The sequence below is a fragment of the Gavialis gangeticus genome, unplaced genomic scaffold, assembly GCF_001723915.1.
Source record: "Gavialis gangeticus isolate Ggan-Ray unplaced genomic scaffold, GavGan_comp1, whole genome shotgun sequence".
Lineage (NCBI taxonomy): Eukaryota > Metazoa > Chordata > Crocodylia > Gavialidae > Gavialis > Gavialis gangeticus.
Genome location: NW_017728993.1, coordinates 4,885,998 through 4,901,368, shown reverse-complemented (window position 1 = coordinate 4,901,368; position 15,371 = coordinate 4,885,998). Strand labels below are relative to the sequence as shown.

The following is a 15,371-nucleotide window of genomic DNA, read 5'->3' as shown; positions in this document are numbered from 1 at the left end:
AATTCCCCCATCTTACCCAGAGCTGTTTGTTAACAGATATCTCAGTTATGAGGTGTAACAGCTTTATTTTTGAGAACCTGTACTGGAAATATGCATACATTTACAAACACTGAACTCGCCCAACTGCATTCAACATTATATTCACTCAGATTTGGAAGCTTAATAGTTTGTGGAGCAGAAGTCCACATATGGGGTGCTCAGTAGCTGGCCGATGTGCCAGATCTGACCCCTTGCACCTTGTCACTGGGTCCATGGGGAGCCTGGCGGGGCATGGCCCTGCACACTAGATCTGGTGTAGGGACCAGGCGGAGGCAGTGCGAGGCCCCAGGGCCCTGATCCTTTTGTGTGGAGCCCAGCAGAAACGGTGCAGTTCAGATCCAGATGTACAGGCCTGATCCTGGGGCATAGGGGTTCAGTCCAGCCCATGGACCAGCCCCATACCATCCATTTGGCCCATAGGGCCAAAAGGTCAAGGCACCACTGGTCTAGAGCACGGGTTTTCAACCTTTTTTAACTAGTATGCCCCTTCTAGTGGCAGCCGCTGGGGTTGGGGGTGGGGAGGAGCAGCAATGTGCTGCGTGGGGCTGACAGTGACCTCCCCTAGGTAAAGGCCGCGTGCACCCTCTGTGATCTTTCCAAGTACCCCTATGGGTATATATACCCTTGGTTGACAACCCCGGTATAGAGGGTCCCTGTAATTCTGGACAATTTGGATTTTGATCTTAGTCCATTACCCAAACCACTTGTTACCCTGAATGTGAGAGAGCTTCCAAAATTAGGAGGAAAGAGGATAGAAGCCATTTTTTTCCATACTAGTGTCTAGCGGGTGATGCAGTACTGTAGACAGGACATTATTAACTGAAGAGTGGGAAGGGACATTACCTATATGTTGTAGGCTCTACCTCTAGAGTTCTCAGCAGTAGGGTTGTTATTAAGTCAGAAAATATTAGTCTTAGACCTGCTCTCTCATTGATTGAATCAGGTCCCCAGAACAGCCAGGAAAGATGATGTTCAAATTGGTGAGTTTACTGTGACTCACTGAAAAGCATTTGAGTTTAGGATGTTAACACAGTGAAAGAGAAATTATTTAAATTAGAAAATTTCTAAACAATATAAAATTGCCTCCTCTTAAAGCATGCACTAGGAGCTACAATTTTCAGCTTATTTCATGAATGTTTATTGTATCTGCAATATATATTGAATTCTAATGGTGCTCTTTCAGGTATCTTCTGTTCCCTGCCACAGAGTTTAATTCTATAAAAGCCCTTCTTTGTTGTTTTAAATTTTCAAATGATTGCTGCTGCACTTTTTAAAATGTTGCCAAGTGTAAAGCTGGAAAAGTCTGTGCAAATATCATAAGTAAATATGCAGAAAAGTGATTTCTTAATAAGCAAATTTTATAAATCAAAGCCAGGCATCAATGGAAAACAGTATTTGAGGTTTGTAAGTAGAAACTATCTTTTTGAAGATAAAAATGTAAATTATGATAAAGGCACTTGTGATAGCTGTCATGCTGTTTTGAACATCCCATGGAAGGTAACAGAAATGTTCATCTCCACTTCAGCCCTGGCCATTTCACTCATATCCTTTGCATTCAGTACCAGTAAGTAGGCAGGCTTGGGTCCCACGCAGGGGCTAACGACCACGCTCAGAATCACTCCTAACAGTCAGAAGTAAATAGATTATATGCATGCTGAATACTATGGACCTTGTGCAAATCACTAACTGCATATGCCTAGCCTAGAACAATTGTGTGCATCAGCGAAATCCTTCAGCCATGCTGTCCTGTGATCCTATACACTTGGCTGGGGTGGCTTAGTTAGGGATGATCCTGCTGTGTGTGGAGGACTGGACTGGATGAACTTGTGAGGTCCCTTCCAGCCATACTTTCTTATGATCCAAAAAAAAAAAAAAAACCCTACTCCTTAAAATGTGAACAGAAAAACCCTTTCCTTCTTAAAGTATTCTGAGTTTGTAGTACATCAAAATAATTTCCCAAGCAGGTTCATCATAGTATGGCAACTTCTGCTGCATTAGAAATTTACAGTATAACTATCTGAAAACCAGCCCTAGAAAGGTGTTGCAGGTTCTGCGATGACTGTCCCTCAAATGAAGTCCATATCAAATTTGGCCCATTAAACAGTGGAAAGAGAAAGTAAATTTATGTTGCAGGTATGCTTTTCTGATTATATTTTGCAGAATTCTTATTTCACATCTTGGGTTGAAAGAGAGTTCCGCTAGCTCTTACGATTTCTCACCCTTGCAGCCAGTAGTAGTAGGGTAGTTGGTCCCTTGCTTGGGGCACAATTTCAGCAAGCTGCTTACCACCTCTCTTTTAGGTGGCAATCTAAAATCTATCCATCCAGCAAAAGGACTGGATAGCTCAATCCATGTCAAAGGACACAAACTTTTAAAAGAACTTATTAAAATACAGTGAAACATAATATGAGGATACTTACCATCATCCTCTTCCAGGGCACCTGGCTGTGAAACAAAGATAGGTTCTGATGGGTATGAATCTGGTTCCTGCCATACCCATGTTTCTCTGGTTTTAATATTCAGCTTACAAAGCTATAACATGAAGAGAAACATCATTTTAGTAAGACTCCTTTATTTATCATTAAGTTAAAGATTGGTTAAGTTCACATGTCCCCATTCAAATATTTAATAGTTACCCTGTCTGGAACAAAGTGGTTCAGTCCAAGGCCATATGCATATGTATAGGGTTTCCCACTATATTTCTTGTAATTGATTTGTGGAAACTCGAAGGCTATAAAACAAAACACATGTTTGCTGGAATTGGTAGGTTTCATATTTCTGAAACAGCTTTTGTTGCCTCTGGCTGAGGTTCAGGATTAAATCTTACCTTGGCGGGGCCCCGCAAAAAGAATTTCTGGTTCCAACCAGATGGTTTCATCACTGTGCAGAGTTGCTGTGGCTGTTGTGTAGGGCAAAGTGACTAAATTCTTACCCGTGTCAACCTAGGACAGAAAGAGCCATTGAGAAATAAAGGAACAACTGTTACTCCAAGTCCTGCATTTTCTTTTTCTTGCACCATGTACTATGTGCCATGGAAGGTTGATTGTCTTTCCCCCAGCCATGTAGCTTATGATAGGCAGCTGGATACAAAATTTCCAACTCACACACAAAAATGACTCTCCTCATTTCTTAATTAACTCTGAATAGCAAGGTGCTGTAATAAAGGCTCAGAACAGTAAGCCTTCATGACTTTTACAAAATATGTTGTTAGATGTTCCCCAGCATCCTGTGAAGTTTCAAACGCAATTCAAACTAAACTGCACTTGCCAAAATAAATAAGCAAAGTTCAATCTGCACTATAGTAACTTTAACTTTTTCTTTTGGGCCACACCGGCCTACTTCCAAAACTCAAATGGACAGCGACTTTCCTAGTGGTTAGTGTGAATTAGGAGCCTTTGCTTTACTATAGCTGATCCCAACTCAAACCTAGTTTCCTTTAAGAAGGAAGACTAAGGAGTGAGGCTGAATATAAATTAGCACTAGCTACTGAAGTGAAAAATTAAGTCCCATGTTTTTTGGAGAAAGAAAGATTTAGTGAGACAGCTGCCTAACTCTGCAAAAGTCAATGGCATGTGCATGTCTAACTCTTTTGTGTACCTCTTGAGAATCTCCCAGTAAACCATCGTGAGGTAATAAAGGTGCCAATACAGGTCAGCGCTTGTTTTAATACATATGCTGTATGTGTAGAGAGTACCAGGGAGTTTCACTGCTCTGAAGCCAATTTACTTGGCTAGTTACATTACCTCTATCTGCTTTCAGCAGAATCAGAATCAACAGCAGTGAAAAGTTTAAAAACCATGTAGACCAGTAAGTTTGAAACATAAGACCCTGCCTTATATGGCAGAAATTATTCAGGAAATAGATGGAGCAGAGGAGGAGGATTAGAGACACAAAGACCCTTGGTGCTCTGATTGCCAGGGAAATGAGGTCTGCATCAGCTCTAAATACACAGGGCCAGGGGGAACAGCAGGGCAGGCTTGGCCCAGGGGCAAGCTGCTTGCTGTGTTAATTGAGAGGCCACAAAACTATTGAGGCTGTTCACATGATCCCATGCACAGTCCCCTTGGCTGCCTCTGCTCCCCTTTAATATTCACTCTCTCTGCAAACACTCTAGCAAAAGAGCTGGCAAAATTATTCACCCAGCTCCAAGCTACATACACCTCTGGGAATAGAACTTAGCATATGGGAAAAGTTGCTGATACTTTTCTTTACAAGATAAAGAGCAATGTGAAGAATTGTGGTGTTGGGCACTGCCAGAAACCCATGCATAGTGGGCTCACTGAGTATGTGGATTTAAAAATTTCTCTCAAAAGAGATTTGAGTTCAGTTGCACTGAAAAATGAACAATCTGGCCACGGGTTTGCAGGAGCCGTGCGGGCTGTAGCATTCCAAATAACTGAATTGAGCTAAGCTTCCAAAATGTGCCAGATCAAACTATTACCTTGTCAAAGCTTAAAGGAAGGACATATCTTCGAGCTTCAGGCTGAGGGGCTTTTTCAGCCTTTTTCTTCACTTCTTCCCAGTTCCCACGTAAATTGGCTAAATACAGATAATTGTAAACAAACTCAAACCTGCACAGAGACAGAATTGCAAACATGAGTTATTTGAGAGAGAGTTCAACATGCAAAAACTGAGCCCTGAGCCCTGGTGTGGCTCTCGGGATGGACCAGGCATGTACACCATTGCCCTCTGCTGAATGCAAGTGAAAGCTGCTCACCTGCAAAGCAGGTTGTATACTGCTGGCCATTTTTGGAGCAGCTCTGCACCTCCTATCATTGCAAAGGCATGAAGTACAGAGACACTACTGCAAAATCCAAAGGCCTGGCAGAGTTATTTTCAGTGCCATTCAAGTTGAATCCAGTTGCGTGACCACGAGTACAGGTGCTGGAGTAGCAGGGGTTTACTAAAGCTGTGTGGTGACATGAAAGCTTTGGTAAAATGGACTCTATTGGACTCCACCATACCATTACTTACGAGCAGTATGCACTAAAAGTTACAAAAAGGAAATATTTTAAAACAAGATAATTGAAATTCAAGGACTGCCTTCATCCCTGAAAATGGATCCCCATTATAGCAGTTGCCTATGTCTATTCACATGGCTTCATTGAAGATGGGGCTTCTGTCTGTCTGCTCATGTGGATCTGGCTGGGAGATCACAGCCTCATTTATCACCGATTCCTGTGTGGTGCAGAGACTGGTATCACATATCTTTATTCAGACAAATTAGCACTTTGGGTGGCTGTGGAGCACTGGGGTCTATCGAAGTTCAAAAGCCTTCAGGAGGTTAGTAAATAGATTTTCACATGTTGCACTGAAATAGTCACAGAGCATGAGATTCTGTCATTTTTAGGAAAATGCTACTTTGCCTTCAAAAGTTAGTATTAACAATCTCGTAGTTAGAATAAAAATCAGAGCCTGACAGTATATTTCCATTAATGAGATCATAGCATGACTATATTTTATGAGGTGTAACTTCAGCTTGCAGCTTTAAAATGGATTATTATAATTAAATGTATATAGGCCAGAATTCTAGAGCCTGGTTCTCCTGTCACCTGACTGCAGACAAGCCAGTCTCCCCCCCAGTCAGAATGGACTGACAATCGTTCATGACAAATTCAATCACAGGAAGGGTCAGGCCCAAACTCATAACAAGTAGGCACAACAAGGATCCATTAGATTGACCATCCCATTTCCTTTTCAGTGCATGGTTACTCTGCAGTATATTTGTTCTTACATTAAATCTTAGAGGTGAGTCAAGCTGACAGATCAGTGCTATGGATACGACAGGTGCCCACCTGTGAGTTTTCGGGATGGGCGTGCTCTCTAGATTTTAAAAGACATGATGGGCACTTATTTGAGCCCGTACATACCCCTTCCAGGTGCAGAGATCCACAACAAGAAATCCATTATCCTCATATGTGTTAATGTGATGAAAGAGGTTAAAGGCTGAGGTCCGGTATCTGATATTGAGGTACTTTCCTTTAATTTTATCTGCTACATGAATCCAGACCTGGAAACAAGGAAGCATTTTGCTTTTGGCACCTGGGAAATAATGAAGACGTATTTACTGTGACATGGCCTCACATTTTGAAGCCCAGTCACATAGCAGGTTACCTCTTGGTGTAATATATCACATACCCCCATGGTTTCATTGGACTCAAAGCAGTCCATGTAGTTGGCTCCCCAAAGGCTCCAGGAAGACAGGAACTTGATCAGGTTAATTTTCACTGGTGTTTCCACAAATACTATGTAATTTGCAGTCATTCCAAAGCTGTTCAGAAATATAGTGGGAGCTTGTTAAGTTTCACTGTATTGATTTCTGACAAGAGTACATATATGCACAAAATGGTAGTTTATGTTGAACAGAGAATGCAGCATTGAAAATTCACACTCAAATTGACTGGAATATATAGGTTTGCAAACTGTTAATTTTACTTGTTGGTTATTACATGCTTAACAGTTTTGCTTAGCATGAAAGGCAGACCAAACATTTCTGTAAAGCATGGTGACAAACAAGAGTCAAACCGTGTGAAGTACGTCTGGTCGCATCTCAGGATGATTGTACCTTTGGGTTCATTTGTATAAATGACAGTGGTCTCTTTGCTAAAAATGGCTCAATTCAAATATGATCACACGTCTTAAATACAGGCTTGACATCAAGACTGCTTTAATCCCTGATTCCGAGCCCCGTTTTTTAGTTGCACATAAAACTGGCTTTTTGTATTTTTTTTCTGTACCATATTCGGAACTGCCTTGAAATTTACCTGTGAACATAGGAGGGCTTAAATCTGTCGCTGCAAGGAAACTGCACAACCACCTCAGACTTCTTAATTGGATCTTCCTTATCTGAAATAAAATTGTATTTAACTGAACCATCCATGGGGCTGTTTTCATAATTTAATATTTTACAAAAGGTTTTTGGCCTTTAACATGAAAAGTATTCAGTCTATGAAAATTGCAGAGTGCTTCTGTTGCTTACAAAATGTCTCCCCATAATTTCTAGTTATTGGCAAAATGGATTTTAAAAAAAGACAACACAAACATGATCTAAATATTGAAAAGACATACAAAGCGCAAAGTCCAAAGATGGCAAGTTTGTTGTGCATGATGTTCTGAAGTGCATACATATTGCTTTTAAATACTACATAAACTAACCTGCTTGCAGTGGAGGTATCCGTACAATATTATAGGCAATTGAAAAATTTTTTCCAAAGCAGTTGCCAATGTTGTAAACTGTGCCATCCTTTTCAATATGGGGATGAGCAGTTAACCCATTGATTGAAACATATTTACAGAGATCCACCTGAAGAATGAGAGAGATGAAACTTGGAGAATCATGAGGTTTGTCTGCAGGAGGTAGTAATTTACCACAATAAACTTGTTGAAATATTTGGCTTGTAAACATTATCTTGTTTTATGTAAAGAATAATGTAAAGAATAGTCTTATCCCTTGCTCATCAGTACATCACCTGAAAATATTTGAATTGAGAAACAACAGCAATGACTTGATCGTGCAGGATTTGCCTGAATTTTTCATCTGTTGAAGTCTATGTTCGAGACTACAGGGTCCAGGGGAAGCACTTGAAAAAGAAGTGAGCATGTCTTATGGCAAACCTTTGAAACCGCTGCCATGTCCAAGGCAGTTCTGTGTTTCTGCAGCTGTCTGCCTGGTGTCAGCATCTTTCCCGAGGCCTCCAACTCCGAGTAAGCCCCAGGCTGGATTCAGTTCTTCAGCCCTGACAGAGCAGTATGATTAGTACCTTGCTGAAATGTGCTCGTGGGCTGCTACAAGGTGTTTTAGTGGGAGTTGTGATGGAGCGGGGACTGCTCAGAGTGAAAATAGGGAGGGATGAGGCTTCCACACAGGGGTAGGGTGTCAGGGTATTAATTGTAACGTTCAGGTTAAAGCAGCTCCTCTGCTTCAACTCTGGTGCTTTCTTCTAGGAAGTCGGCTAAGTCTGCGTCAACTCAGATGCTCGGATTTGTTGGAAGTTGCATAAGAGTACTGTCCTCTTGAGAGCCATTACAGGAGACTGGTAGTGAAAACTGACAGCACACTCAATTAGTACAGCTGTCAGGGGACCAGAAAGCAGCAGCACAGGTGGACGTCCTGTGACAGCATTCTGCTCTCGTTAGCCCACAGCTGCCTAGCAATCACTGGCTCGCACTGAAAACCAAAGCTAGGAGGTAAGCCCGTAGCATTGCCATGCTAGTCAAACCAGGTCCTACAGCATGACTTTGAGGTAAGGGCTGGTTACTATTAATTGTATCAGAATAAAAGAATGGGAAAACAATCCAGAAAAGCTTGATTAGTTTTATTCAGTGCTGCTTGAACTTTTAGACCAACGGGCAGGATGGGTAGTGCCCAGTCCCATCCGTAGGCCAGATCTAGTATCTGGTTCCAATTCAGCACCCAGGGTAGATGTAGTCCCATCCAGCCATGCAGAGGGGAACAGGAGGCTGTCCAACTCCAATCCAGCCATGCAGGGGAAGGGGGCTTGGTCCAGCCCCCAAGAGGAGCCAAAGGCCAGCCCCAATCCAGCCACGCGGGGGGAAGGGGCACGGACCAGCTATGAACCAGCTGTGCAGGGGAAGGGGATGTGGTTCAGCCCCCATCTGGCCATGCAGGGGAAAGGAGTGTGGCCCAGGGGAGAAGTCTCTGTGGCCAGGCCCCAACCCAGCCACGCGAGGGAAGGGAGTGTAGTCTGGCCTTGATCTGGCTGTGCAAAGGGAAAGGATGTGGCCTGACCCACCACATGGGTCTTGGGAATTTGGAAATGGAGGACAATGGTGTTATAAAATTGCCATTGCTCCACTGCCACCAAATTTCCCAGCCCATGGGGAGCCCCACAGGCCAGATGCTATTGCTCCATGGGCCACAGGTTGAGCATCCCTGCCATAATATATACATTGTGTTGGGGCGGCTATTCAAACCGGTGCAGGCTTAGCATGTAACTTCACAACATCATTTGTACAACACACAATTCCATAGCATTAGCTTTTCTTAAAAGAAGTAGGAAACTAGAAATACCAAAAGCTTCCTGGAGCATTCTTGGAAACAAAAAAAAATACAAGATGTACACAACAGACATGATTCAATCTGAATAGAAAAAAACCCTTACTAAATAATTCTTGAAATGACCAGTGAAGCTAAAAGCCATAACAACATTTAGCTAGATCACAAGAACCTTATGTAACCAACAAAGCAATCTGGAAGCTTAGCGAACTGCTTTAGCTGTAAAAAGCAGTGGTGTAACTAGGGGTGCAGGCAATGAGGCAACTGCCCTGGGTGCTGACTTGGAGGGGTTTGAAAAAAAGCGACTGGTGCCAGCAGCTGCGTGTTAGCTATTGTGGTAGCAACCACTTCTGCTTTGCTCCAAGTGCCTGGCCACATTCAGACACTACTGATAAAATGGCTTATTTCAATAGCTCTATAAGCTAGAATAAGCATCCAAATAGTAGCACAGGACAATAGGGCACTGGACTGGGAGATCCACACCTTATTTCCTGTGTGGAGAAACTACTTAAGGTGGGATTTTTAAGCAAGCCTAAGGAAGCTGAGCACCCAACTCCCATCAACTTCCATTAGGTTTGGGGCATCTTGCTCCCTGATGCTCTTTTCAAGTTTCCAGCCTTAATCATTGTGCGCCTCAGGTCCCTGTCTCCAAAAGGATGATTGATGATGATGAAAGCAGGTCTGAAAAATTTTTTGGAAAAATTTTGAAACAAGTGGGGAAAAAAATTCTGTTTATAATTTTTTTTTCCTGGAAGATTGAGTTTTCTGTGATTTTAATCACATCTTTTGATTTCAAGTGAGGCATAGAACTCTTTTACATGAGGAAAAAGTCATGTTTAAACCAAAGCTCCTGTGATTGATATAAGCAGCATACTTCATAGGGGCTTTTTTAATTTTTTTCAATGACATCTCAGAAGCATTAACAGATAATCAAACGTGTTGATATTTCTACTAAAATGGCCTGTGTCAGGTAATATATCTTGCCCATCTGTACACGCTGTAACATCAGGGGTGGGCAAAATGTGGCCCGGGGGCTGGATGCAACCCGCCAGGCCATTGCATCTGGCCTACGGGGCCCCTAAAAAACTTAGAAAATTAATATTAATCTGCCCTGGGCTGCCTGTCCCGTGGCCCTCGATGGCTTGCCAAAACTCAGTAAGTGGCCCTGTGCCCAAAATAATTGCCCGCCCCTGTGTAACATGAATCTTCATTTGATGTTAAATTTCTCCACATTCCCCCAAAAGATGACCTTGTGAGGTCCTTTCCAACCCCACTTTCCTATGATCCTGAGATTAAAGCACCTACCTTCTTCATGGTCTCCAAAGTCTTGGGGTTAATCTTGGTTATAAAGTTGGTTTCTGTGCAGGCATAGTAATCTTCTCCCACAGGGTAAATGTTAACTAAAACGTTATCAGTGATCTCCACACCTCTAAAGTATGAAAAAAACCTAAACAAATCAAGTCAACAATAAGTCAGTAATTTTCTTTTGGTAGTACTTTGACATGTTTTCGGTTATATATGTTTATTCTCTCACTTTCAGTCACCTGGAAAATATATTCTTGCATGGATCAGGGTAAGCACAAGTGCCAAACTCTGTTATCACAATTCTTTTCTCAGTCATTGCTCTTACATAAGAATCACTCCGAACAAACCTAGAGAAAGGCAAGAAAGAGAAGGGATTCAATCAATACAATCACAAAAGTGGCCAAATAAAGTTGATATAAATTACATACATTATAAATTATAACTGATCTTTACAACTCTTGCAGTAAAACACAACATGAATTTTAAAGAGCTGAGTTCTATAAAGACCCGTGTCTGCTAACAAGAGGGTCATGTTGCATCTGGAGTGCCTACAACAGCTCTCAAAACTGTTCTTCTTTCTTCATATGCTGAGATCTTGGAAACACCTGGGAAGGTGATGTCCGGGAAAATCTGAGCCAGGCTTACAGCTTTACTTCAATTATACTTATAGCTGAATATGGACTTAATTCTCTTCATCACCCTGTGGTATTTTGCACAGTAGGGAATGGCACTAGCTAGTACCTTCTTGCTGTCTTTATTTGGAGGTAGTCAGAAAATATTCTGCTCCCCTTGCTCCAGTCGTGCAAAAATCTTTTAATAAAAAAAAAAAAAACCCAAACAACAAAAACTTTAAATCCCAATATCAAAAAATTCTTAGTGAAGTATTTTTTGATTTTCAGCTGAGTTTGTGTGCCTGATCAAAACCAACCCCCCCCCACAAAAAAAACCCATATTTTTTTAGTTTTCTGACCAAAAAACACTTCCCATGGAAAATTTAGTCACAGAGTTAAAAAAGGTTTCAGTGGATTGCCACAGGTGAAAGAATAGAGACTGATCAGTTTTGACTCTAATAAAATATTTAGCCCTTTGATATCAAGCATGAGCTGGCTCTACACCAATTTGAAGCAGTCACCAGGGAATAACAATGGCAGAGAGAGGCAGCAAGTTTTGAGGTACAGGGAGTAAAGATTTAAAACACAGTTAGCAGTGTGATAAAGCTGTAGTCTTTTGATGGTTGCTATAGTATGCTGCAGCATTTTCATGAGGTATTTTAATTAAATTAAGGAAGGCAGCCTTTTCTTGCCATTGAAAGATGGGGCTGAGAGAATCAGGAGTTCTGGGCTGTAGTCCTAATGAGCACTGTCTCATTGTCCAGCTTTGAGTTAATCCCCTAACTTCTTTCTGCCTCCATTTGCTCATCTCTAAACCTACCTATTTCCAACATGTAAGAAGTTTTGTAGTTTTCACAGGGAAAGTGTTAGGTTAATGCTAACAATGAATATCATCACTGTTGCCATATGATGCACTATAACCCCAGCGCAGACATCTTTCCATCAGGTAATCGGCTGGAAGTGAACACAAGCCCTGTCACCATCAGAAGGCAGAATCTGGCTTCTATGTTTTGTATTTTAATTCATTACATTTGCTTTGCAATATGCTGCACTCACCTCCGATAGTATGTGACATCCCCCTCTGTAAAGTCAAACTTATGAAGAAGTGCTTGGCCATCAAACAAATGATAAAATGGTTCTGAACCAACTTCAAATAAGCCAGGTCCACATCTCAGCAGGCTTCCTTTGAGCCAGGTGGGAATCCTACCTGTGAGAAAGGCAATCAAGGAGGTAGTGTTTCAGTGCTAATTTCAAGGGAAAACAGGATTCATTAGCTTTTCCTAAGCATCAAACAAGAAATACACACATCCAGATTGGAGCTGGGGTTTTTCCTTAACCTATAGACATAACATCCAGACTAGATCCAAAACAGAATTATAAAATCAGCAGACTGTTTCCATGCAAAGGGGCAGATTTTGTTTTTAATCCTGAAAATGTTATTTTGTCCATTAAACTCTAGTCTCTCTCTACCTCTTCTACCTATAAAGGCAAAATGATTTTAGCAAGTACAAGAACAGGCTATGCTTTTGAATTCTTAACAAGATGATCTATATGTTATCCCAAATCACCTTATAGACCTATCCAGTCTGATGAACAAACTCAACCATGAGATTACTTAATCCACCACTTAAACAGATGCCTTTGGAGTATAAAACAATATTATATACTGTAATGTTGTAACATGAACTACAATGCCCAGATGCCTCCAGAGGACTAGAAGGAGCTGGAGGTTGAACGGGAACTCCCAGAAATCTCCAGGGGACTGGAGGAAGGAACTGCAATGTGCACTACAACTCCCAGGTGGCAGGAGACAGATGAAGTGGGAGGAACGGTGTTGGAGTGTGGGTCGCCGCAGCTGAGAGAGGGAGGCATATGGCCAGAGAGTAGGAAGAAGTAGTAGAGCTAGAACTGCAAGCTGCAGCAGCAGGGCTCAGACATAGAGCCCAGGCAGATGGCAATTAAGCATTTTATGGGACCAGAGACTGGTTTGGAGCCCTCCGGAGTTGTGGGAAGGCTTAAGGTTCTCAAGTTTTAGTGTTTTCTACCAGTTACCTGTTCTTGGGTGATTTCACCAGTGTCACTATTTACTTCCTGTTACCCAGATCCTAAGTGTATGTTAATGTATATTTATCTGCATCTGTCCCCCTTTCCTCAGCCTATTGGCTTGTGACCCTAATTCCCAGCATCCCCTATATATAAATGGGAACTTCCCTTACCAGTTCCTTGTGCCAGTTCCTGGGGTGCAGGGTTTGGTTCAACAACCTTTTAAGACCACTACACTATGCTTCAGGAGGTGAAAAATATCAATTAACAGTTAACATTGCAGAGAAATTTGCAGGCCAAATGCAAAATTTTAGAAAGAAAATTACTTTTTAAGCAAGCATTTATCATCCTGATTAACATGCTTGATCTTACTAAAATGTCACAGGTCATAAGTGACCTACAAGAAGTGATGACTTTGGTTTTATGTCTCTGAAAGATGGCATCACCAGCAGGAATCCTCTCTGTGTTCTGGGCCAGCACCATCTCAAAAGAAAGAGCCACCCATTGAACTAACACTATTGCAACTCTTCAAAAGTAGTGCTGTCCTTATTGACAATGAGAGCCTGATTAAAATATCTGAAAGGATGGCAGCACAAGATAATGTATTAAACTGATCTCAGGCTTTTCCAGTAGCACAAAGGGCCTCAATTAAAATTGTAGACCAGCATCTGCTACCCCAAGATGCCTGGACAAATATTTACAGTCCCAGAGGAACATTTAACCCATTTATCTCATTGCACAACTCTGATCTGGTGACCAGCCTGGAGCGTCCCTGTGTTCAGAGGAAGTGTGGATGGAAAACAGTGGAACTGCTCCAACCTGTGACATGACACACGACAGGTGAAGATAATTCCTCCACAGTCTCAAAGAGCTTCACATATCCACCAGCTGGGTGCTCAACTCTGAAAAGAAAAATTTTGAGAGGCTAAAGTGAGCGCAGCCAACTGCTCTGGAGACACAGAAGAGTAATAGGACATAGGTTTGTGATTCATAAGTTACTCTTGACAAAGCTGCAAAACTAGTTGGAGGGAAGCAACAGGCTTCAGAAAAACTGTAGGTTGAAGAATTGGAGCTGAGAAGAAACCTGAAGATCTGGATAGCGCAAGGACTAAAGGCAGGCTGCCCTTCCAATTTGACATACTGGCTTTGCAGGCTAGATACAACCACTTGCATATCAAGTGATCAAAAAGCTGCTGGTTTCCAAGAGTAAAAAAAGGGTGACATCTCTCCTAGCAGCAGCAAACCATCAACTGAGGCTCCTGCATCATGCACTGATGCTTCTTTGCCCTTCTCACTGCAGGGGAGGTACAGGGTGGTGTGATGGGGAAGGGAAGGGAAGGGTGAAGCACCACCTTTGCTCCATTCTGATATGCCCCCTAAGACTGCCCAGGGCTGATGCCCTGGTCACCCACCCATCATTACACTACTAGTGTGTAGTGATCCAGGGAGGATGCTACAGAGCCTGGTTCTTAAACACCACACACAGGGACTTGAGCTTTCAGGTCTGGAGACACATTGTTCAGTGCCTGCTATTGGCTAAGTGGATGCTGCACTACTAAGCCTTGGAGAGCAGGTTCTTCTACCAGTCCCATACACTGCAACTCCTGCAACAGATTTCTGTTCTTAAGATGATTAAGCTGCTGCATCAAGGCCCCTTAGTATCCTCAGCTTTGTGTTGTTGGGAAGGGCTGACAGGCAGGGAGTGTCACCCATGTGCCAGCACTCAGAACCAGAGATGGGCAGCAGTCCCCATCCCAGCCCCAGGCTCCCAAACTCTCAGCTATGTGCGTACATAAGAGAAATGTCTGGGAGGAGTGTGCAGGGACCTAGCTAGAAGGAGCAAAGAGGAACAGCAGCAGCAGAAAACCCTCAGGCAGGTGACAATCACGTCCAAAAGTTTTCATTTTGAAAACTCTGTGTCACCCTCACCCAATCTACCCTCAGTGCTCTCCTTTCCCCTTCCTCTATCCCCAGTAGTGCCTCCCTCCCCTCCCTTTCTTTGTCTGCTTAGGTTTACTTCCCTGCCAGCAAAACTCCATGACAAACATTGAAAACTAACTGGCATCCAGTTGTGGCAGCAACTCCATGCTTGCAGACTGTGTTGCTCACTCTGCTTGTGGGCTCTCCCCCCGTGCTAAGCTGACTTGTCCAGTTAGTAGAGTGCAAGCTTGCCGAGGAGGGACTGTTTCTTATGTTCTCAACTCCCCTAATGGGCATAACAGCTTGTTATAGTCTCAGGAATAGACACCCATTGTAGAAAGTTTCAGCATATAGGAATCACGCAACCCTATAATATCAAGCCAATCAAGTAGAGGAGAGAAGGACGTGGAAGTAATAAAGGCTGAATGTCCAATGAT

The 15,371-nt window shown here is 42.5% G+C and overlaps 1 protein-coding gene across 2 annotated transcripts in view; it reads right to left on the bottom strand.

The window, feature by feature from the left end:
* Positions 1 to 527: 527 nt before the first annotated feature.
* Positions 528 to 15,371, bottom strand: part of RPE65 (RPE65, retinoid isomerohydrolase) — a 20,042-nt gene continuing 5,198 nt past the window's right edge. Inside the window, exons 2-14 of one of the 2 annotated variants that reach the window (XM_019528415.1) lie at positions 13,834 to 13,916; positions 12,028 to 12,178; positions 10,600 to 10,707; positions 10,361 to 10,502; positions 7,195 to 7,342; positions 6,804 to 6,885; positions 6,178 to 6,310; positions 5,910 to 6,049; positions 4,481 to 4,610; positions 2,867 to 2,981; positions 2,676 to 2,770; positions 2,460 to 2,571; positions 528 to 1,660 (exon numbers count right to left, since the gene is read on the bottom strand). In XM_019528415.1, coding sequence (XP_019383960.1) covers positions 1,509 to 1,660; positions 2,460 to 2,571; positions 2,676 to 2,770; positions 2,867 to 2,981; positions 4,481 to 4,610; positions 5,910 to 6,049; positions 6,178 to 6,310; positions 6,804 to 6,885; positions 7,195 to 7,342; positions 10,361 to 10,502; positions 10,600 to 10,707; positions 12,028 to 12,178; positions 13,834 to 13,916 — 1,591 coding nt within the window. In that variant the 3' untranslated portion in view covers positions 528 to 1,508. Of the gene's footprint in view, positions 2,572 to 2,675; positions 2,771 to 2,866; positions 2,982 to 4,480; positions 4,611 to 5,909; positions 6,050 to 6,177; positions 6,311 to 6,803; positions 6,886 to 7,194; positions 7,343 to 10,360; positions 10,503 to 10,599; positions 10,708 to 12,027; positions 12,179 to 13,833; positions 13,917 to 15,371 lie in introns of both variants that reach the window. The other variant, XM_019528414.1, reaches the window with a different exon arrangement.